Source organism: Rhinolophus ferrumequinum, chromosome 10, assembly GCF_004115265.2.
Source record: "Rhinolophus ferrumequinum isolate MPI-CBG mRhiFer1 chromosome 10, mRhiFer1_v1.p, whole genome shotgun sequence".
Taxonomy (NCBI): Eukaryota; Metazoa; Chordata; class Mammalia; order Chiroptera; family Rhinolophidae; genus Rhinolophus; species Rhinolophus ferrumequinum.
The window spans coordinates 24,329,264-24,354,757 of NC_046293.1; the positions used below are offsets into that span (position 1 = coordinate 24,329,264).

Genomic DNA, 25,494 nt, shown 5'->3' on the forward strand with positions numbered 1-25,494 from the left:
GTGAAGAAGACAGAATTCTCATTTATTTGAGAAACAATATTACAGAAGGGTTCTTTGAAAAGATACTTGCACCAAAAATGGCAACTACATGCTGCTAAGCTCAACATCGTCATACCCAGGGTCTTGGCTTAGGACCAATGAGGATCCTTTCTCTCCCATGCCACAGTTGATAGCTTCTCTAGGAGACTGAAGAAAGATGCCTGAAACAGTAAGGAGAATCTTGGTTTCAGTGGTGACAAAAAGATAGGACAGAGTCCTCTGGTGGAAGGAGACTAGTACATAGTGCCTACAAATTATCTGTGGGGGCCCGGCACTTGTCTGAAAGACTAGATAGGACTACTTCATACTGACTCAGCTACTCTGTGTAAAGTCTTGTCTTGATCTCTACAGTTAGAAAGGAGGTGGATGAATAATGTCAAGGAGTGGAAAAGAGATATGAATTCTCTCTTCCACACCAGTCTGGTCTGATTTTTTAAGGAATGGAGGAAAAAGATGACCTCTCCTCAACACCTTGATAACAGATAAAGTCTGACCTAAAAGTATTCATGAGAACAATTTGGGTCCTTTGTCAGATGCCAAAAGAGAGCAGCTCAACCAAATCCCACAGTCTCCTGCTCCTCAGGGACCCCATGCTCACATATAAGCAGAAAGCCTAGACCTAAGGATGAAGGTTTTCATCTGCCAATTTAAATAAACAATGAGAGAAAATTGTACCTTAGTTTCCTTCTGGTGCTTAGATTTTGACTCTCCAAGGCCACTACACATGCTGCATTAATAGTGGGCAATGTCAACTTTAAACACTTGGTTACATGGTTTTCCCAAAACAAAATTTTATAGCCCACAAATTTAATTTACATTGATATTTAAAAAAAACTTTCCAGATTACTTTTCACAATCTGAAAGCCCTCAGGGTATAAAAAAATGGGAACAAGCCTCTGCAACTCATAGACATGTCTATATCAATTGATGGTGGGCATAGGCACAGAGAATACAGTATGTTTCTCCTCTCAGAAGAGGTGAAATAGCTACAATATACCTGGGATAAAGAAGAGCTGATCTTATCTAGGTATACAAAGCTACCCAGATTCTTATGGTAAAGAAAAACTGGCTACTGATGGTTCTAAACTCATCTTCTCCATGACAAGGAAGAAAGGTTATTGGAGACAGAGCTGTTCACTCACCTGTCTGGTAATGCCTGGCACCACCTTCCTCCTCTGGAAAAGAATAAATCTCCCTCATCTCAGGAAGAGAAGGAATTTCAGGAACAGGCAACTCTTCAACATCATCATAATCATTACCTGTGCCATTGACATGCTGACCTGGAGACTCTGAAAACAGATAAGGACTTAGGTGGAATAGCAAAATATGGGTTGGACTAGGTGATGTCCTAAGTCCCTTCTAATGCAGGGATTCTAATAGCTAATAAATATAGATACCATATTCTAGGATTGTCTCAAAGGCATATATTTAATCTCAATAGTCTCAGAAATTACTTAAATCTTCTAAATATTCCAATATATCAAAGTCAATAATAATTTTCTAACATGGCTTCTCATACCATAAAATATCCACAAAAGCTATTTTGCTATGAGTTTCAGGTACTATTTTCAAGTATATGATATGAAGTTATAACACATAATATGCCCATATCAGAGACAGAGAAAGGATGAATATGGACCAAGAGAACCCAGGCTGTCCACGTGCCTTCTGAAACTGTGGGAGATACAAAACTGACAGAGAAAGAGAAGCTTGGATATCTATCACTCAGAGACAGGAGATCTCACTAGTCCCAATCACAGGAGGTCTGGCTTTCAATTCCTTCTAGTGCTTGGTTGGCTTTAGGATCGAATCCCCAGGAGCCATTCTGGACAAGCTTCATCCCAAGAGCTGTGCATCTTTACTATTTGGAGAAGGTCCAGAGGGACATTCTCCTCTCTTAGGTCCCTTGTAAATAAGAGCTTCTAATAGTTGGTAAGTACAGGCACCAAACACTCAATATATTCCAGTGTTTATTAAAAGGAATTTTTGGTCTCAATATATACATGATCCACTAAATGATCCAAATATCATACTATCTCAGGATCCAACTGTACTTTACAATGTTCTCTCTTGACACAGAATTTTTGAGATGATCAGTTACAGATGTTTAAAGGAATGGCCTTTGAATCCATAATAATACATTAGAGGAACGTTTATAACTGAGTAGAAGTAGCTGTGGACACAGAGAACTGAGTTTGGTTTTTCCCTTTCTAAGGTCACAGAGTGGGCAGAGAGAGAAAAATTTGTTGTAAACTGGAGAGAAGACATCCTTGCCATCCTAATCACAGGAGGAATTCTCCTCAGATGAGATTCTTCCTTATTATCCCCACCATCCAAGGAAAGACTTATCCCTACTATCTGGGGTCTTCATTCTCCTCATTTCCCCCTGTGTAATATGGCAGCTTAGTCACTAAGTCATCAGACAGATTACCTGGCAGGGAGAAAAACATCACAGACAAACAGAAAAATCTTTCCTATCGTAGGAGGCCCAGCGTTACAGTTCAGAAAAAATCCTGAGGCTTCAGACTTATAGAGAGAAGACTTATAGCTTCTACCTTAGAAGGCTAACCATGTGAGGTTGGGTAAGTGGTTGGGTCTGTACTTGTTGAAGATAAACCATAGCCATCTCATGAACAGAGGGGAGGGCATGGAACACACCTGGGCTGTCCAACAGGTCCTCCTTCTCTAGGTAATCAATCTCCTGGTACAAGGCCTCATCAACAGCACCTTCAAAAGCAGGTAAGGCTGGGGAAAGTGGCATGAGTTTAGAGACTGCCCTCGAGATATTCCATTTACTAATAGACAAAGCCTTCAGTGCCCTCCAATGCTCGCCCTTAGAAAAACCCCTGTGGACTGCTAGGGCCTCTTTCTTAGCCTTGTGCCCTTTGGGGACAGAACGAGGTTTCCTGACCCTGATCTTGATCTTACACTGAATTCCACTGACACTGTTCACACAGGATGTCATAACTTTTTTTTAGGAAGTCATAATTTTTGAATAGTTTTACATTCAACCCAGGACTAAGGATTCAATACTTTCAAATCTTGAAGTCTGTAGTACAGAAAGTGGAGTTTTGCCAAGTAATGGGGTTGAAGACCAATACTTGTGTACTTTTCTTGATATCACAACTGGTTCCATACCCTTCCCACTACTTTCCAGATTATTTAGCACCCTTAAGGCCCACCTGGGTGCTCTCCTCTCCATCTGTGTAGTTGAATCCCCAGGATAATAAGGACTAGGAAGAGAAGGGCACTCAACATGACACAGAGGATCTCAGGTAGGGAGAAGATGCCAGGGACTGGAGCTGAGCCAGAATTGGTACCTGAGGAAAGAAGAGGTCATGAGATTTTAGAGAGGGTCATAAGCCCATGAAAATACCCCTTTATCCTAGTCATCTCCCGAGTCCTCAAGACCATGAAGTCACCATTCAGGTACAACGAATCTGCTTGAACTCCAAGACGTGATCAATCCAGGTCCTGCCTTGAGTGTTGTCAATGAGAACTGAATCTTGTTCTAAGGAATTTTTATAAAATGAAAACTAGTAAAGCTTTGGAGCATTACAGCTGCCACAACTTCATAGGATTATAAATACCTGATCATTAGGCCTTTCCTAAATGGATATGGTTGATTTTGCCAGAAATATGTAGATTCCATAGTGCAAGTCCCTAAAAATATGTGTGTCTCTTCTATCACATGATCCAGAGCAGAACCACTTACTTCCACGAGTGGGGAGAACTGTTGTTCTCTTACCTGGAGAGAAAAGAAGGATGATGGGATCACTGTCCTGAGTTGGCCTGGAAAAAACATAGGGTTATATCTACTATTTCTGCCATATTGGTTATTTCCCAGATATCAGGAGATCAGGCAATAGCCTCTCCTGTAGCCAGAGCACAGAACAGCAGGTTAGCCTAGGAAGTTCTGGGTACAAACTCACACCTCCTTCAATTCTAGCCCAATGTCCTGGCCCTTCCACTCACCTGAGCACCTCACGCCAGCATCCTCCTCATGCTTGCAGTTGCTCTGCTCCCAGGGCTCTGTAGCACAGGCCCACAGGGAGGACTCCTTGCCGCTGCACTGCACCTGGTCCAACCAGATGTGCCCATTTCCTGGGCCAAACGCTGCCTCCTGCAGGGCTTCCAGAGCAGAGCCACAGCCCAGCTGCTGACACACCACCTCGGCCTCTGCCAGGCTCCAGGAGTCGTCACACACCGTTCCCCAGGAGCCATTGTGCCAAACCTCCACTCGCCCTGAGCACTCAGTGTCTCCTCCCCTGAGTCGGAGCTTCTCTTTGTCTGAAAAGGCAGCAGCACGTCCTGTTTCCAGACCTGATGGGAAGGAAGGAGCCCCTGGGAGCCAAAAGGAGAGGTGGGAGAGGCTGATGTACCTATGCAGGGGGCAGCCCTTGGACAGCTCTTGGGTCTCATTCCTGCAGAAGGAGACAAAGGGGAAGCACTGGATCAGGGACAGCTCTGGTGGTGGGGTCTTGCCTCAAACAAGATTATTTAAGGTCTTTGGCTCAGTCCAATGACAAGTGAAAACGCAGACTTCATAATTAATATAATGGGCTGAGTTACTGAGACATTGACTGAATCCTGGTCCTTATCACCGGCTGAAGTTACTTAATATGTTTATTTGTTTATCACTTACCATATTCCACAATACACACACACCCCTGAATGAAAGCTCCACTGGAGGAAGGACCTTGCATATCTTATTCATCTCAGTGTTTCTACTATTAAGACAGTGACTGGTACATTGTATGCATTCACTCAACAAATATATATTGAGAATCTTATATAAATTCTATATATAGGGGCTTGATAAATATTTACTGAATAAATGAAAAGATGAATAAAATCCAGTGAAGTATAATTCACTAAATTCTTGCTAATCAGTAAGATAATAAAGGAAATATAAATTAATGATAATGGCTTGTGGTAATAAATAGTGGATATTAAAAACAAATAAGTCCAGAATTATAGAAGTAATTTGTGTTCAGTATTCTGCTTATACTTTTAAAGGGAAATTATATAACAGATTGTAAACTTTCCTTATCTATTTTTCAGTGTAACACATGGACAAGCAAAGGAAATTACTACAGGGACAGAAACCTTTTTTAAAGTATTACAATAAGTAGAATTTAGAGAAAAATTGATGAATAGACAAATAGTTAGCTAGTCAGACAGAAATGTCTGCATGAGACACAAATAAATATAATAAGAAAAACTACATTAAGAGAATTCAAGGATGGGAACAAAAGAAAAAACACAGATGAGAATTAAAACCAAGGAAAACAGACATAAATTCAAAACAACACAAGAAAACAGAAGTGTACATGGTACTTGCCATAAAATATCAGAATTGGCTTATCTTTCCATATCATCCTATCAAACCTCCTTTTTTATGCAGAGAACATCTCTGAAAATGATGGCATGACCCCTCGGGTGGTTGCTTACTTTCAGGACTGGAGTCTTCACTACTTCTCAACTCATTGTGTTTGATTATAGAAAATTCTCATCAATAGAAGTTCATATAGTTTAATATCTCTTCAGTCTTCCACAGGAGCAAGACAAAGAGGTGAAGAAAGAGAGGCAAGAAAGGGAGTGAGCCTCTGCTTTTGAAATATCTATGTCTCTCAGCTGTTGGATATGTTGGATTTCAGGCAACTTGCAGCATATTGTCCAAGGTATACCTGACTGGTGTGTGTGTGTGTGTGTGTGTGTGTGTGTGTGTGTGTGTGTCTGTGTGTGTGTGTGTGAGAGAGAGAGAGAGAGAGAGAGAGATTGAGAGAGAGAGAGAGAGAGAGAGAGAGAGAAGAGACAAACCAAGGGGCAGGATAAAACTGTTGAAAGGAAAGCACTGTGAAAATGCAAAAGAAGGAAAAAAAGAAGGAAGGGAGGGAAGGAAAGAGGGAAAGAGAAAGAAAGAGAGTGAGGAAAGGAAGTAAGGAAAAAGAAACCAGAAGCAAAGCAACTGTTATCTTTATTCAGACTTCAAATATCTTAGAATGATATCTGTGGGCTTTGTAAGCTTTTTGATTTTGGAACTTCTATGTGATTTGGCTCTAGTTTAGTAGTCAAGTTATTGAAAAATCCCAGCATCTTCTATCTAGATATGAAGAAGACAATTAAAAATAATTAGCCATCTTCTATCTAGATATGAAGAAGACAATTAAAAATAATTAGCCATAGAAAGTAATTTGACAGTATCCTAACAGTTGTGTGTGTGTGTAAGTGAGCGTGTGTATCCTTTGATCTAATAATATCAACATTGGGAGCAATCCTGTAGCAATAAACTCACTAGTATGTAGAGATACATGACAAAAATACAAATTACAAAATTATTTGTAGAGGAGAAAAAAATTGAAAATAATCAGACTACCAATAAATAAGCTAACGGTTATATGAACTGTAGTATCAACCTCTCATGAATGAAATATTTGCCATTGTTTTACAGCTACCTGGAGGAATATCCAGGACATATTATAAAGTGATAAAAGCCAATTTAATAATAATGTATATGATTTAATTCTAATTTTGTAAAAACAAATAACAAGACACCATCAACATAAATTCTTTTATGGGTATAAGAGTTTGGATATGCTTTAGTGAAAGTGGATGAATTTGGAAAATCGTACTTATTAGTCCATTAGTCCAGATTATATCAGGAGGATATGAACGGACAAGGAGTCAGAGGATACAAGTCATTTCTCCTTTTACATTTTATATATCTTCCCTGCTTACAATAAGTAAGCAATGTTTTTGTAATTTAAATGAAAGAGAAAGCAATTGGTTTCTCTCTAAGCATAAAAGGACCTAGTAGAAAGAACACAAATTCCCTGGTGCTAAGCATGGTACAAGCCCAGCAGGAGCAAGTGTGGCTCATTAAGGGAAGAGATGGAGAGACAGGCAAAAGGGGATATAATAAGGAAGGCAGGCTGGCCGTCCTTCTTAATTCCTGATAGTAGTGTTCATTCCCTGGGGACCGTCACAAGGGTGAGATTCCCTATGACACTTGTATTTAGAGTAAACCCAAAGCTGACTCCTAGTAATCTCCATCCATCAGTCAGGGTCTCGCTCACTAGAGCATCTCATAGTGAGTCCCTTTCCTCTTCCAAGGCAGAGTCCTTCAAAGTCTGAGGTCAGCAACCAAGCTACATCTCCTCTGGCATTTCTGCTCATTAGCCTAATTACCGACTTCCTGTAAAATGGTTTTTAGTTATTTTTGCAGTTGGCACACATGCACCTAGACAATGAAACATGTCAGCATCCATTCTGAAGGCTGTTTCCCCCACTGGGCATCAACAAATTAATCAACCTAGTAATTAAAAGAAATTTTTTTCCAGCATTGCATACAACACTCCAGCACCTTACTTCTTATTTTTCGCTCTTCACAGTTTCTCAAAAAGGCTGTGTACATTTTCACTATCACCTTATTTTTTTGATACTTTTATTTCTGGTTTCCACCCTCCACTCTCAAAAGTGTTCTTGTTAAGACACTCGATGACAGACATTGATCTACATCTATTGGGCAATTTTCAGTTCTCATTTATTCAATGTCTCAGTATAATTTAACACATATGACCATTCCCCTTTCCATGAAACTTTTTTTTTTTAACCTGATTTCCAAATACAATATTTTCTGGGTTCCTATTTCCTTGTCAGCTCTCCATCAGACTCCATGCCATTTCATGAAGTACGCTACCCAGCTTTTAAAAGTTAGTGTTCCTTGGATTCTGTTCTAGGCATGCTTATTTTCCTAGTGATCTCATCCACGCTGATCTAAACATCTCTATGAAAACTCCCAAATTTATATCTCCCTCCCAGATTTCCTTTCTAAATTCAAATCACATACTTCTAAATGCCTAATGACATCTCCACTTGAGTGTTCTCATCTGCTTGAAATTTAACGTATCCAAAACTGAGCCCATATAAATGATAAGTGTCTATTACATTGTTTTGTACACCTGAAAGTAATGAAAAAACAAAACAAAACAAAACCAAAAAAACAAAAAACAAAACGAAAACAAAACTGAGCCCATGGATTTCCTCCCAGGAGCTTCTGTATTTTCCATATTAATAAAAGGCACTACAATACTTCTAGCAGTCACCCTTGACTCCTCCAAGCTATTTCAAGTCACTATTATGCATGTATAGTTCCCCTGCAATAATCCTTTGTTTATCCTGTATCAAAGGATGTTTTCTTAATGCAAAATTGATTAACTTACTTCCAGCTTAAAAACCTTTCAATTAGTTTTGATTACACCTTCATGAAAATATCTTTAATTTTGACTACACAATCAAAAAGGTTATCCATTCATTCAAGAACCATTTCTAAATGTCTAGTATGTCAGGTACTATCTACCCCACTGGATATACAGTGGTGAATACAATATTCAAAGTCCTTGATCCCATGGAATTTACAATCTAATAGGAGAGATGGATAATACACCTGAAAATAAATGAATGATCATTTCACATAGTAATAAGTACTACGAGAAGCATAAAATATGCTATAAAATGTAAAATTGTTTGGGCAGAGGAATTAAAACCCTGTAGGAGAGATATTTAGAAAAGCAATCACTGTGTTCAGGGATAACCATGGATTGTCAGGAATATAAAGACTGTTGGGAGAGGTAATAACACTTAAATTGGTATGAGGAGCCTCACCAAGGAAATTAATTTAAAGTGAGAACTGAACGATGAGAAGTTGACAGGCAAGCAAAGCAGATAGAATAACTGGTGCAAGATTTTAAGATGAATAATACCATCTGTCTGGTAAAAGAATACTGAGGCATTAAATGATGGCCAGCCTGCCTTTCCTTACTTCCCCCATGCCTGTACGTTTCATAAATACAAAGAGAGTCAATATGTATAGCCGCTGAGTAGAAGAGTAATAGGAGAGGAAGACTTAGGGTGGGCAGGGGAATGTATGGCTTTGTCCACCAGTGTAAGAAATCTGAGGTCTATCTTAAGTTCAATAGAAAGCCACTGGAAGCTAAAAGGCAAAAAACAAGATACAAACTAATTTTTAAAACTCTTCTCTGGTAGACAGAGAAAGAATATACTGTGGAAGAGAAAGAATATACCATGGAAGAGAAAGAGTGGACTTAGGTGACCACTACTGACTTTTGGTTAATCCATGTAAAAAAGTGATCTTTTCTGGACTAAGATGGTAATGAAAATAGAAAGAGTAGAAGATTAAAGATATATTTAAAGATAGAGCCAACAGAACTTGCTGTTCTATTGCAATGGAATGGAAGGGCAGTGAAGAAAGGAAGGTTGACTCCTATATATCGAGCCTAAGTAACTAAGTAATGGTAGCAGCATGAACTGAAATGGGAAATATAGTGAGGCACAGGGATTGAGTAGGTAAAACCAAATATCATGCTTTGGACTAAATTTGAGTGGCCCATTGACATTAAAATGGAGACTGTCAGGTAACAAAAGCATATATAAGTTTGGAATTAATGGCAAAGATTAGCTGTGGAGGTATATATTTGGCAGCTATAAGTATATAGAAGTCATAAGGTCATGGGCCTAAAGGAGGAAGTATAGATAGCTAAGGAAGAGTAGAGAGTCTGATACTGAGCCCTGAGAGTGTCTAAAATCTAGAGGCTGAGCACAGGAGTGTCAACCCTATAAGAACAAAAACAACAATCAGTGAAGCAGACTAAGGAGAACAACTAATGAGACAGCATGATTGTATGGAGGCAAAAGAACAATTGAGAAGGAAAGAGAAGTCAACCTATTGAATGCCGCTGACAGGTCAAGAATAATGAAAAGAGAAAGATTTGCTATATTTCATTTCCTTACCGATTCTGAGAAATGGTAGCGCCTAAAACTTAAATGGAAGAGCAGACGACACAAAAGTATAGATACAGTGAATGATTAATAACAATACCACTTAGGAAAACTTAGCTGTGGAGGAGAGAGAAGAGGCATGGGGAGTAGTAGTTAGGGAGGGAATTGGGGTTGAGGAAGAATGTCGTTTGTCCGGTACTTTTCAAGATGTGTGACACTCAAGCTAATAAATATACTGATGAGAATCAACCAAGAGACAGGAGAAGTTGACGATGCTGAGGAAGAGGGCATAGTTGAAGAACCTAAGACTTTGACAAGGTAAATGTTACTAGGATCTATAGCCCATGCAGAAGAGCTGGCCTAAGGTAAGGACAGTGGCAACTGACCTTGGAAGCCAAGTAGAGAGCATGTGCACAGACCACAGGTCAGTAGATTTGGTGAAACGAAGATGAGTTTTCTCTGTTCTAATTTTTCTGTGAGGTGAGACGCAAGATCATGATTTGAGAATGGATGGTGGGAATCAGGTTTTGACAGTGTGAGGACAGAAAACATGTAAAATATAATTTTAAACAGAGGGCAAGCACAGTACAGTAGGGTACAGTAGCACTTAGGGACAGTATAGAGTGACCATTAGAGATTGTGTCTAAGAATTTAAAAATAGACTAGCAACATACCATGTGTTCTTTTCTTGCCTTTTTATTAGTTCAGTACAGGCAAAGAGTAGTTAGGTAATTGACTTTAACCATGCTTGTGTGTGCCAGTTAAAACTGACAAAAAAGAGACAAAGGAGTTGAATATAGTTAAAGGAAAACGATTATAACGTTGAATCATATTACCTAATCTAACTAAGGAAAAAATGTGTAGATATGAAGAAAGAAGGAAAGTAAGAAAACTGATAGGGGAAAACATTGGGTATCTCCATGAGGATGAAAAATTATTGGGAAAGGAACATTACAGTTTATAAGCCTTAAGAATAAGAAGCAATGATCAGAGAATAGAATTTAAAGAAATCAAGATTTCAAGATGTGCAGTTATTGATAGTCAACAGTGTGCATAGACAGTGGTGGGATAGAAGGAAAGGTGTTTAGAAATGAGGAACTATAAAATGAGAGGCCAGAATGTTGTCCCAGTTGTGTGCAAAGATGTTTAATTAACTATTCATGGTTCCAGGAGTAAGACACAGATGAAGAACCCGGTGAGCCTGGTGCTGCAGCCTTCAGTGGACAAGGGGGAGTGACGAGATGACAGCAACAAATAGAAGTAGTGGGGGGTATTGCCTCATCGTGTGAATTTCAAAGTAACTGGATGTTGAGAAGAAACAGAACAGGAATTGTTGAAAATGACAACTGAGAGCAAGGAGCATGCGTAGTCAAAGTCAGGAGCCAGAGAAAAGTCCGTTGAAAGACAAATAAACACACAGCTTCTGGTAAATAGGGAAATCGGTATTTTCAGGGAAAAGCCAGGTTTTGATCAGAACATAAAAGTGAAGGAAACATTGAGGGTATAATGGAATTGGAAAATAATGGGCTCCAAATTCTAGCAGGCTCTGAAGATTTGGGGGAGTAGAATGAGGGGAACACAGAAGTACACAATAATTAGGGAGAAAGGCACAGGGAATAAGAGATCAGCCAAGAAGACTGGGATTCTGAGGGCCTCTTACAAGAGATAAATTCAAGCGGAAAGATACGAAGAACCTAGGTCACTGACTTCCCAGCAGTTCCCCATAATGTGGCAGCCAACAGGAGAAAAAAAATTTTCTTTTTCTTTTTAACAAGTCTGTTTTCTTGGGCCGTGCCCAGAAGTCTTGGCTCTGCTCAGCATCTCACCATTCCAGGGTAATCCTGCATCCCTCCCCTCACCCTCTTCCTGACCATGATGGAATCTTCTCAGTACCTCATATTTACCTTGTCCCCTCCCAACTCAGTACTTATATTGACCAAAAAGACCTTTCCACTTTCTTCTTTTGAGGAAATCTCACTCATCCTTCAGGTCTCATTTAACTATGATTTCTTCTTTTGCCCCAGTTGCACACTTCCAAGCATTTTCTCATTCTTCATGATACTTGAAATTTTTGCCTAATGAGAGTTTTCAGCACTGGATTGTAAGCTCTACAACAGCAGTGACTCTATTTCCTTCTCTGTCTTCTTGCCTGGAATATAAATTTGTACCTACAAGGAAGTCAATTATTATTGACCAACAGATTGACTTGAGAAGTAGCCTAAGTGATATAGACACATTTCGGAGTAAAATACCATGAGTTTAAAAGCCAGAGCAATCAGGATTGATTCTCTGCTCTGCCCTACTTTAAGGTGCTGGGCACATGATTTAACTACTCCTAATTAGTTAGCAGTTCCTTAAAATGTTTACCAGAGTAAACATTCATGCTAGCCACATGTTCATTCCAATTTCCCTGATATTTTTCACATAAACCGCTGTCAGCAGAGTTTCCCCTATTTTTCCTTGGAAACAAGATTGCAACAGGTGGATTAAATCATTTTCATCCATTTATGTTTTGTACGCTTATCTTAAAACATCACTTAGATTTGAAAATATGAAATCTCATTAACAACATCCTGCAGGGTGGGACAGACACATAGAAACAGGCAAAATTCACCTGCACACGAGATATAAGCTTCCTCCTTTGAAGAACATGAACTGTTTTTCCAAGGGTCAGAAGGACATTGCCAGAGAGAGAGATCAGTTTTCCGACACTGGATTCCATCCACCCACCGGGGTCTAGAACCTTCCCTAAAATCAACAGAAGAGTTAAGGGTCCCACTGTCCCCACAGCCAAGCTGTCTGCAGATTGTGGACAAGGTCATGGCTTCCATGGGGCTGTGGCAGACACTGCCCCAGGTCCTGTTGTAGAAAACTTCCAGCCAGCCAGCACACTCCTGGTCGTCGCTCACCATCCTAAGGGCCAGGAACTCTAAAATAGAAAGGGGGAAAACACGGCACAGTGAACATTCCACTCAATGATCTAGTTTTTCTCTCTCCCAGAGATTGTGAACACTTATCCCTGACTCTGCTGAGGAAGACCTCAGAAGACTGAAATTTGTCTCCCTTTTCTTTACTTTGTTGGTTTGTGTCTGTTTATTTCTACCACAATGATGCAGTAGAATATGAACTGAGAGGAACACCAACCTGGACACTCTGCACAGAGGGAAAACTGAATCTGCTTCGTGACAAACCTTCTGACAGAATATGTGAAAGGGAGCATGGATAGTGAGTGGGTGGTAGGCAGAATGATGGACGCCCAAAGATGTCTACATCCTACTCGCTGGAACCTGTGAACATATTATGTTTTATGGCAAAAGGGACTGTATAGTTATTATTAAGATAAGGATCTTGGGAGGTGAGATTAATCTGGTATATTGTGGACTAACCAGGTGAGGCCAGTCTAATCGCATCCTTTTTTCAGCTATTCTTAAAAATGGATGAACTTTCCCTTCTTCAGTCAGATGGAAATGAGATTAAGGAAGAATGGTCAGAGGGAGGCAATGTTCTTTGTTTGAAGAAAAAGAAAGGGAGCTAGGAGCCAAGCAATGCATACTTCCTTTAGAAATAGAAAATGCAGGGGAAAGAAATCATCCCCCGAGTCTCCAGAAAGAATGCAGGCCTGTTGGCGCCTTGATGTCAGTCCATTGAGACCCTTGTTGGGCTTATAATATATAGAACTGTAAAATAATAGATTTTGTTGTTTTAAACCACTAAATATGTGGTAATTCATTACAACATCAATAGCATCTCAAGATTTTACTACCATAGGTAACTGATGAGTGAGCCCTGCTTTCAAATGGAAACTCTGTAGGACATGGCTCTGCCAGTCGGTATTTTTGAGAAGGAAGGAGCAGAGCCTCAGCTGCTGCAGGAGGAACTAAAAACACCAATCTTCAAATCTGCTGGAAAGACAGGCACTGTGGAAGGAAGCTTCCTTCTCCTCTGGCCCTTTCGGCAACACCCCCTCAGGGCTCAGACTCCATCCTCAAGAGCTCCACTTCCTCCCACAGCCTATGGACAATGTGCAGCACAGACCTGAGCAGATGACCCCTGCGTCCTCCTTGTGCCAGCAATCGTGCTGCCCCCAGCCCCGGGAAGGGCACTTCCACAGGTGGGACTCCTTTCCCGTGCAGTTCACATCATCCAGCCAGATGGGGTCTGATCCCTGCCCGAAGTGAGCAAAGGCCGTGGCATTGAGAGCTTCTCCACAGCCCAGCTGTCTGCACACCACGTGGGCATCGTTCAGGTCCCAGCTGTCATCACAGATGGTGCCCCAGGAGCCCTGGTGAAGGATCTCCACTCTGCCAGAACAGCGATTACCACCATTCACCAGACGGAGTTGTCTGCTCTCTAAGGAGAGAGAGTCATGCCAGTGGGGCTCTTAACAGGGAAAGAGAAGGGTTTTCTGGTCCTGTGGGACCCCTCACCTGAGCAGTTGGCAGTGCTCTCCTCTGAGGCTGCAGAACCTGCTGGTTCAGACATGGAGTCATCACACTGGGGCAGCACCTGGGTCTGTTTTCCTACAGAAATACGAGTGCTCAGAGGTTTAGTTGAGTTAAAGAACAGGAAATGGAATTAAACTAAATAGTGTTTATTATTTAAAATATACTATAATTATATGATTTAACAAATATGCACCTGAAAACTGCAGAATACACATTATTCCGAAGGGCACGTAGGCCATTTACCAAGACTGATTGTATGCTATAGCAAATATAAGTTCCAAAAATTTGTCAAAGGAAAAATTAAGAAAAAGTAATAAAAAATCATTTTTGACTGCAGTAGAATTAAGCTAGAAACAAACAAAACTAGTACAATCACCTGTATTGAAGTGTACTTTTAGTGCAATAAAATACACCTATATTAAGAGTACATTCTGATAAGTTTTGACAAAGTTGTATACCTATATAATCTACCACCTCAATCGAGATACAACACGAGTATGAACCCAAAAAGTTTCCATTTGTCTCGGCAGCCAATATGTCCTCCACCCCACAACCTCAGGCTCAGGCAAACATTGATCTGCCTTCTGTCACAGAGTTTAGTTTATGCCTTCTAGAAAGTAATGGAATCAAATAATATGTATCCCTTTTTGTATGGCTTCTTTTTCTCAGCATGTTTTTGAGATTTATTTGTGCAGTTACATTTATCAGTTGTTGTCCTTTTCATGGTTGAAAAGTCTTCCATCATCTGAATATACTACAATTTGTTTATTCATTCTTCTGTTAGTAGAAATTTAAGTTGTTTATACTTTCTATTATTGTTAATAAAGTTGGTATAAACATTGATGCTGAAATCTTTTTTTTGTTAGTTTCAGGTGTACAAAACAATGTAATAGTTAGCCATTTATCATTTATACCCCTTACAAACTATAACTCCCCTCCCTCAATTTACTACCCCTCTGACATCGCATACAGCCATTACATTTCCACTGTCTCTATTCTTAATTGATGCTGAAATCTTTCTGTGGACCTATGTTTTTATTTCTCTCAAGTAAACATCTAGTAGTAGAATTGTTGGGTAACATTTTAATTGTACGTTTAACCAAATAGTTTTTTTTCTGGCTTTTTCAAAGTGTTTGTATCTTTTTACATTCCCACCAGCAAAATATGAGAGCTTTAGTTGTTTCACATCCTTGCCAAAAATTGGAATGATAAGTCTTTTAACTTTAGCTATTCTAGTTAGTGAAGTGGTATTTCTGCTTATACTTTAATTTGAATTTCCTTGATGAGTAATGACGTTGAGTATCTTTTAGTTTGGTGATTGGCCATCAGTATATCGTCTTTTGGGACACGTCTCTTCATATCTTTTGCTCATTTTTAAATTGGGTATTTGTCCTATTTTTGAGTTGTAAGAGTTCTTTACATATTCTGAATATAAGTTCTTTGTCCGATACACATATTGCAAAAATTTCCCTATCAGTTGAATACTTTTTCATTTTCTTAATGTAGACTGTCAAAGAGCAAAAAAGTTTTAAATTTTGATGAAGTGTAATTCTTATTTAAATACTTAATGCCTTTTGTGCTTTAGAAAAAGGTTTGCCTACGCCAATATCACAAAAATTTTCTCCTATGTTTTCCTTTATAAGTTTAATTATTAAAAATTTTATATTTAGGTTGGTAATCATTTTCTTAATCTTTTTTCAATTTTTTTAAAATTGAAGTTTATTGGGATGACAATTATTAGTAAAGTTACCATTTTGAGTTCATTTTTTTGGTATGGTGTGAGTAAGGGTTATTGTTCATTTTTTACCCATACAGATATTTATTTATTCCAACATCATTTTTTAAAAGACTATACCCCCTCCATTGAAATATTTTGGCTTCTGTATTAGTTTGCTAGGGCTGCCATAACAAAGTGCCACTAACTGGGTGGTTTAAACAACAGAAATTTATTTTCTCACAATTCTGAAGGCTAGAAGTCCAAGATCAAGGTGTTGGCAGGGTTGATTTCTTATGAGAGCTATGAGGGAAGGAATTGTTCCAGGCCTTCTCCTTGGCTTATAGATGGCTATCTTCTCCCTGGGTCTTCACATGATCTTCCCTCCATGTGTACCTGCGTCTTAATTTTCTCTTCTTATAAGGATAATAGTCATATTGGATTAGGGCTGTCCACATGACCGCATTTACCTTAATTACCTCTTTAAAAGGCCTATCTCCAAATACAGTCATGTTCTGAGGAATCGGGTGTTAGGGCTTCAACATATGAATTGTGTGTGTGTGTGTGTGTGTGTGTATGTGTGTGTATGTGTTGTGGGGGAACAATTTAGTCCCTAGTAGCATTTTAAAAAATATAATCAACTTATTACACATATATTTGGGTTCATCTCTGAACTTCCTGTTCTGTTCCATTGATCTATATATCTATCCTTACTCAGAGACAATACTGTCTGGGTTATTGCAGCTTTATTGTAGGTCTTGAAATCAGGGAGCTTTCAAATGGTTCTTCTTTTTCAAAATTGTTTAGTGCATTCTATTTCACATAGATTTTAGAATTGGCTTATAAATTTCTACCAAAAATATGGTACCTTGGCTGCTTTTGTTTGTGTTAGTGAAGATAAAAATAAGAGAAGCAGTTTGAAACTGCCATCGCCTCAGAGTTATAGTTGGTGATTTATTCACCAACACCAAAAAGGAGTTGGGTGTATATCTTCTAAGATCAGAATATGGTCCTTGTCTTACTGATGATCACTAAAAAGATCTTGCATGTTGCAGGAATTCCTAAAACAGAAGAATATTAAGTCAAAGTTTAAGCCACTTTGCGGGACAGTATAAACATTTTTTTCCAACTCCCTTTTGATAGATTTTGTTCATGGGCGATCAAACAGATATTTTCTTTGTATTATATATTCTCTGCTGAATGGAAGGACATGTCTAGTATTACTCAAGATCCTCAATTTGCTGCAGATTTTGCAGAAATGTGGATAGAGAGACAAACTCTCAATCTGGTGCTCTTACCTGAGCAGATGACAGAGGCTGTGTTTCCACGGGTACAGTCAGGAATGCCCAGGGCAGTCATAGGGCAATTCCATAAGAAGGACTCAGCCCCTGAGCAGTGAAATTGGGCTTTCCAGATCTGATCATCTCCTTCCACAAAGTATGCTCCTTTTGGGGTAGAGATGGCAACTCCACAGCCGAGCTGACGACAGACGACATTGGCGTTGGCCATAGTCCAATGGGAAGCACAGAGCACTCTCCATTCTTCAGAAACATTTATCTCCACTTGTCCCACACACTGAGAGGTGCCATTTTTCATGAGCCGGACTTCTGTGTATGCTGGTAGAAGAGAGGATTTTAGCAAAATCTCATGGTTTCCCAACAGAGTATGCAGGGAAGTTAAAGTCCTGCTCTACATCTTACCTGAACACACAACTTGAACAGTTCCACTGTGCTGACAAGTGCCTCTGGGACAGGGCACTCTAGGGCAGAACCAGAGGCTTGTCTCTTGCCCCTCACACCTGAACTCTTCAGCCCAAACCCGTCCACCTGACTTTCTGAAGGGCACATCCACCAGGACAGACACAGCCTTGCCGCACTGCAGCTCTGCACAGATGACGTGGGCAGTGGGAAACTTAAAGTTCCTGTCAGACACTGGAGTCCAGTCTCCACCAGAACGTACTTCTACTTGCCCTGAGCAGGGTCCATCCCCTCTGACCAGATGCACAAATCCTAAGAAAAAAACAAACTCAGTGAGTAATCACGATCATGGTTTGGCAATTGGAGACAAATCACATGCAATGATATGAAAGCTTTTTTTTTTTCCAGGGGTAAGACATGAACTGAGACTCTGACCATTAGTGTCAGAATTGCATTTTCATGAGTGAGTTTCTAAAGAGAAATCCAGAAGGCTTTATAGGGTCAGTTTGGAATGGCTTGAATCCCAGGAACATACACTTTTAGGTTGGTTAGAAATATGACTTCCTTGTCTAGGGGCCTAGAAACTACAGGGCCCAATGGAATTGTACTGTAATGGGCTTTCAAACTGGGTGCAGAGGTATGACGAGCTGAACTAACCCACAGTGAAAAACAGCCATAGGATTCAAGAGGTTAGAGGGCTATCAGGCCGACAAGGTTAGAAGGACATCCCGAGATTTCTTGGGCTAGAATTCTGAGCAGCTTTCTCTCAGCAGCCAATCTTTAAGTGACTGAGGGTAGGGAAAAATGAGGGCTGGATTCCCGAGTACATGCCTAACAGTAGACAGACTACAGTTCAAGGGAGGAAACATGGATATTAAAACTAGTCCAGTTTTATGATTTCACATTTTACTTTTCTGATAATTTTTGATGGTGAAAAATTCAAGGAATTTCTTAGGTGAGCTGATGGTAAAAGAAGTTGCCCACAGATGAGTCTGGATGTTAAGAAAGCTCAGAGTGTCATAGGAACATGAGTGGCTGGTCCTAACCATCTCTCTTGAAACCCTAATGTTTGTCAATGAAGCTGAGAGACTGAGCTCTCAGGGGGAGTATGCAAGAAAGCCGAGTTTGCTGATCACTTCAGACTAGGGTTTTTTCTCCCTAGACGTGGGAATCTCATCAAATGCTAAAGAGTATAGTTATTGATGTATTTTAAGCTTATTTTTTGTTAAATGTGTATTCCTCTCTTATTTGAATTCTTGAGATAAGAAACCAGCATGTTATACAAAAAATGAGTAAGAGGAAGGAAGCAGAGAGCAAAGAAGCAATAATGTGGAGATTTCAAATTGCAAAAGCCTCAATATGGACGAAAGATATAAATATTTGGGGAAATATTTGTTGAACAAGTTTTTTAAATTAAATGTATTGGGTGACATGGGTTAACAAAATTATATAGGTTTCAAGCATACAATTCTATAATACATCATTTGTATATTGCATTTGTGTTTACCACCCAAAGTCTAGTCTCCTTCATCACTGTATATTTTACCCCCCTTTACCATTTTCTGCCTCTCCACTTCCCATTTCCCCTCTGGCAACCATTAAACTATTGTCTGTGTCTATGATTTTTTTTTTGTTTGTCTGTTTATCTTGAGGGTAAGGGGGTTTGGGGGTGGGAGATGAGGGTAAGGGAGATCAAATATATGGTGATGGAAGGAGAACTGACTCTGGGTGGTGAACACACAATGGGATTTATAGATGATGTAATACAGAATTGTATACCTGAAACCTATGTAATTTTACTAACAATTGTCACCCTAATAAATACAAAAAAAAGAAAATTTAACAACATACTGCGCTCCTCCCATCCACCACTAAACTGTTCCCCTTTCCCATTTCTCCCACTGCACATGAAAAAAAAAAACAATCACAAGAGCTATGAATGGACAGAAAGGAGAATCCAAACAAAAAGCACTGTTGTAGAAGTGGAGTGTGTGTGGGTTATGTGGTAGGTTACGTTGGGAGTGGATAAAATATGAAACTGAAAGAGGGAGACCAAAGAAAAATAATCTTGTTCATGATTTGGTCATTCAGGGACCATATTTTAGATAGAATGAAAATAAAATAAAATCCCAAATCATAGAGAACAGTTTTTAAAAATAAGCTTGCCTGGTTTCTGAGTGTGATCATGATTATTTATGTACATGGTAGAATCCTTTCTAGTAAAGGACTCTGATTAATAAGCATACAAACTTTGAGGCATGCATGATCGAGATTCAGAAATGTTCTAAAAGAATAAAAAGTCTGCCACAGAGAGCAGGAAAGCAGAAATTATACCACAGGAATTAAAGACTTAAAGGATAAGTTTGACATCTTGTACAAGAATGAATGGTGAGAAACAAGATGACCTGCTTGTTTTATATTATTTATCCATTTCTATCTCCCCAGAGAAGGTCAGGTTAGGAAACTTCATCTAATCTGGTTGGGAGGTTCGTCATAGGCTACTCATTTTAGCTAAAAAAATTTTTTTTTTTAAATTAAAGTATGAGGGCAAAGGGGATCAAATATATGGTGATGGAAAGAATCTTTTACATAACAAGATGTTGTTTTCCATATTAATCCCATGAGATTACAAATTTAGAATGTACACTATTTTACTTAGTGTGACATATATGTATATCAGATACTCAAATATATGCTGAATAAGCAATAAGGTCTTGTATACATCAGGATAGAGCCTTCTGAAGCAAATTTTTATTATTTTTCATTTTCTACTTGATTTTAAAATTGAAATGGAAGAATAAGTATGTGAAAATTGCGAGGAAATTTATGAAGTGAAAGGCTGATGTAAGGGTATGAGACATTTAAAATATTAAAACCAATTATGTTTTTGTGTAACAATAGACTAGAGTACAATGGAGCAGAATATAAATACCTAAGACTCAAACACACACACGCACACACACACACACACACAGAAATTTAGTATTTGAAAAAGGTAATATTTTAAATCATTAGAGAAGATAGATTATTCAATAAATACTGTTGAAAAACTTAGGGATAGATTTAAAAACAATAAAGTCAAATCTCTACATGATATCAATATCCAAAATAAATTTTATAGTAATTAAATATATACATATCATAATAAGACATTGAGAGAAAAAATACATTATATGTTTCCTTTGAAAAATACAGTTGAGGCCTTTTGAGCCCCTTCTTTTGCTTGGCCCGCTCCAAACTCTTTGGAGTGTACCTTTTCTCCTAATAATGACGCCCTGGGCTTGGCCCTTTGGGCCTTTGAGCTTTGTGAGCCTTTTGAATCACGCTTTTGTTCAGGCCCACTCCAATCCCTTTGGAATGTACTTTCTCTTCTAATAATAGGCCCTTGAGCCACTCACTGCCTTCTGCTCAGGTCCACTTCTATCTCTTTGAAGTGCACTTTTTCTTTTAATAAACTGCTCTTTCACCACTTAAAGAAAAAAAAAGAAAAAAAAAGAAGAGTTGATTGTAAAGAAGATTCATTTTAGGTCTCTTCTATTAACATAAATTTTTTCAGCATGTCATCTAAGATGACCACACATTTCCATATTGACTAAAATCATTCACCTCTGTGATGTGATAGAGATCCTTTCATTTGTCTATAATTCTGTAAGGACATTTTACTATCTGTACAAGACTGTTAGTAAGAAGTGAAGTTTTAATAATCCAATAATTCCCTAAATGTTATTTGAGGTAAAATAGAATTTGGGCTCACCACAGATAACACCAGTCAGAGGTGGTCAGCATGAACTTTCCATCAAGTTGTATCACAGAAGAGAGGGTCACTGGAAGCCCAGAAAAAGGGAAAAATTGAGCCTCTGATTGGGAAATGAAAAAGGAGAGATAAAAGAGGCTCCAAAAGAGGTATCTTTAAACTCTCTGAGCAGGTCTGATATTTAGGTAGGAAAAAGTTATTTGAAAGCGCTATTGAGAGTCCATTTCATGCTGCTTTATTCAAAATACAAATACCTTTTTAGAGTTTGCCATGTTTCAAGAACTTTGGTAGGTTCTGGGAATGTAATTGTCAATAAAACAATGTTCTTATCTTTGTGGGGCTTTACTTCTTCTAGTGGAGGAGTAAAACAAGTAGAGAGTTTTAAGCCCTTTGGAAAGCCCTCTGTGAGACCTGGATAGCACAAAGAAGGAAACTGTGCATTTAGAGGGATATATATATATATTTTAATTTATTGGGGTGACAATTGTTAGTAAAATTACATAGATTTCAGGTGTACAATTCTGTATCACATCATCTATAAATTACATTGTGTGTTCACCACCCAGAGTCAGTTCTCCTTCCATCACCATATATTTGATCCCCCTTACCCTCATCTCCCACCCCCCATCCCCCTTACCCTCTGGTAACCACTAAATTACGTTCCCCAGATTAATTTTGAAAACCCCGTGGCCATCTTGTAGTTACTGATTGTTTTCTAATCCCCTCACCTTCCCCCTTACCCCCACCTCCCCCCCCGCCCATCTAGCAACCCATTTAGAGGGATATTTATTTATATGAATTAACCCCACCTAAGGCAAAATGAAAATTATGGTCAGATATATCCTTGCGTGGTTTCTTGCTATATAGATATCCTGTGTCCTTAGACAAGTTACTTAACATTTCATTACTGGGACCCTTTCTTCAACCATTCTGACCTTTTCTGACCTCAACCTTGAGTCAATCTTATAACTCATTCTTCTCCTTTTCTACAACCATCCATACAGGATTTACATAAAGGTATACATGGCCTTCTCCACACCATACCTGGACCCTCAATGCTGCTCAGAGAACTGTGTATGTGAAACTTGTCACCTCCTATTGCCGTTCCCCTCCACAGCAGCTACTATAAGTCTCTTCTACCTTATTAAAAATTATGTTTGTCCTCTTAATCCCCTTTTTAGCAAATAACCCCCAAATGCAATTTTCTTATACCATTGAGCAGTCAGGTATAAATTATATAATCTCTTACCATAAAACACATAAATTAATATTTTATTTCATGGCTTAGTTTCCCTCCAAAGTCTGATTTATACTGATTTTTTGAAAGGAAAATGGAGAGAGAATCTTTTCAAGTAACAGTGGAAGGAGAACCTACGAATCAGAGTATTTTATCCATAGTTTTCTGGTCCTACTGAACAAATAACTATGAATATTGATGTATGAATTTGCAAAGGAGACTTGCAATTTGGCACAAATTCATAAGTTCCTCTTTGATTTGTTTAATGACATTCCTTGTGCCTCTATTCCTATGAATCTAATGCAAAACAATGCCTTATACTACATATACAGAGACTATTCAACCAAAGAAAATACATCTTCATTCTTGTCCCTCCCTTCAACAGACTCACTACAAAGGAGACGTGTGTGGTGATTTGCAGAAGTTCATTATTACTAAAGTAAATTATAAAAAATTTATAAAGATTAATTTGAATTGGGATGATACTAGAATAAACTATTTAGTCACTGGAGAAGGAAAGAATAACAGCTGAGACAATAAGGAAAGTAAACGAACTATCATTCACAGATGCTTTGTGCACTCAGGGGCAATGGGTAGGTTCTCAGACCTCTCTAGCCTATCCAGCTTCTGTTGCCCCAGTGATCACATACCAGCTTCCTTGGAACTTTCCATTCCCTCACCCAGTGGACAATGCACTGACCTTACCTGAGCAAATGACTCCTGCATCCTCTCTGTGATCGCAGTCATGCTTCCCCCAGCCCAGGGAAGGGCACTCCCACACATGGGACTCCTGTCCTGTGCAGTTCACGTTGTCCAGCCAGATGGAGTCTGACCCTTTCCCAAAGAAAGCCACGGTCAAGGCACGAAGAGCTTCTCCACAGCCCAGCTGTCTGCACACCACATGGGCATCATTCAGGTCCCAGCTGTCATCACAGATGGTGCCCCAGGAGCTCTGGTGAAGGATCTCCACTCTTCCAGCACAGGGACTATCCCCATTAACCAGGCGGAGCTGTCTACTGTCTGAGGAGAGAAAGTGATGCCAATATGGCATTTAACAGAGAATGAGAAAGGCTTTCTGCTCCTGTGGGACCACTTACCTGAGCAATTGGCAGTAATCTCTTCTGTGGTTGCAGAGCCTGATGGGCTACACTAGGACCACACCTTCATCTGGTTTTCTAGAGCAGTGATCGAAGAGTAATATGGTTGAAAAATAGGAAGGAACAGGAAAAGTTAAGCTGAAAATAATCTAGTGAGTAGTCTGAGTTAGAAATTGTTATATAGATCTTATCTGAGTTAACCTTCTGATTTGTAGCGTTCTATAAGGCATTTGAGAAAGATATACAGGAAATGTTAGAATCTCTTCCCTAAGCAGTTAAACGAGTTCAGAATCACTATAATGGGCTAGCAGCTGGATGAGTTTCTTATAAACCACACACATGTCGGTGCCATCAACCTGAGAGTTAGATGAATTTGCTAAAAGAAAATGGAGTGAAGAACTGAGGTGAGCTCATCAGAAGCCTCAGGAAGTAGCCATGAATCCTATTCCATTCAGAATTGTTCTTCTTGGTATAGTCATTCAGAGCTGAAAAATGAATGGACCATGAGACAGGCCATGGTCTATCCCAGCATATTTCACTTATGATTCTAGGCTTCCGACTCCAGATCTGGATACTGAGTTTAAAAAAATGTACTCCTCTTTGAGTTGATTGGTCACCCTCACATGAGAGATGATGTCAGGTGATATTGACATTGGCCTGATTCCCCTGGGAATCATAGAATGTTGCTTCTTCCCCCAAACAAAGCTAACCTCTATTTGGACTTCATGTCAGGAATTGCTATTTAAAATTTGGAAGATCATGTCACAAACATGGCAGTATGAGGAGTGCGTCTTGAAATCTCCCCTGGAAGTTACAACAAATTGAACAGCTATAATTCAACAAAGTATAACCTAAGCAACACTCAAGCACCTCTGAGAGATCAGTGCATTGAATCATCTGAAGGTGGGCAAATCGGGCGAGCAAGGGAGAAAGGAAGGGGGAAGTGTAGAGATGCTTGCCGCAGGCTGCAATCCAGAGTTCACTGCAGTCTCAGGAGAGGGAAGAATTCAGGCTGCAGGTGCACTTCTTGGGGCTCAAAGTCCTCCCTGAGGGATCAGCGTATAATACAGCTGAACCTAGTGCTCGGGGTAAAGACCTTGGGTGAGACTGTGGTTTAAGCCCTCACTGCCAGGCAGAAAACAGAAAAAAAAGACTCAGCGCCATATCAACTCCTCCCTCACAGTGCTCACCCCCATTCCAGTATTAGAAGTGGGCTCCAGCAGAAATGGTAGCAGTGTCAGATTAAAGAACAGAATATCTACAGCCCTAAGAACTGGAGAGATAAGTCCTGCAACCACAGATACATAGTATGACTAATTCTGGCAGTAGAGAAAGAACTGTAGGGGTGAGACAGCTGTGGGCTGGAAGTCTCCATTGCTTGGAGTCACAAACACACCAGCCACCTCTCATAGGCCACACTGCCCCCCCCTTTCTGGGTAGATCCCTGCAGGGGCAACCAGAGCTGCTCAGACACACAGGCTCTACATTGGGCTGCAGAGGCAGCACTGGGGTTTCAGAAGCTCAGAAATCTATTGCCCATCACATCCTCCTATGGAGGAAGTGCCCTGAGATACAAGTGATCTGCTCATAGAGGAGAAGCCCACCTTCCAGAGAACCTCCCCACATCCCCACTGCGTGAGAGGCCAGAACACAGTGCAATAGAAAATATAACGCCACGGTGTGAGAGAGAATAAAAGGCTGCAGCGGGAG

The 25,494-nt window shown here is 39.6% G+C and overlaps 1 protein-coding gene across 1 annotated transcript; it reads right to left on the minus strand.

Annotated features, from left to right (window-relative positions):
* On the minus strand, positions 1-23,738 carry LOC117028746 (antigen WC1.1-like). Its single transcript, XM_033117637.1, has 13 exons — positions 23,393-23,738; positions 17,700-18,008; positions 17,298-17,615; positions 14,268-14,360; positions 13,876-14,190; positions 12,455-12,769; positions 4,422-4,463; positions 4,015-4,329; positions 3,755-3,787; positions 3,222-3,359; positions 2,698-2,784; positions 1,182-1,328; positions 1-200 (listed from the first exon to the last, which is right to left on the minus strand). The coding sequence occupies exons 1-13, from the start codon at positions 23,736-23,738 to the stop codon at positions 85-87; spliced, it is 2,574 nt and encodes an 857-aa protein (XP_032973528.1). The 3' UTR covers positions 1-84.
* Positions 23,739-25,494: the final 1,756 nt, after the last annotated feature.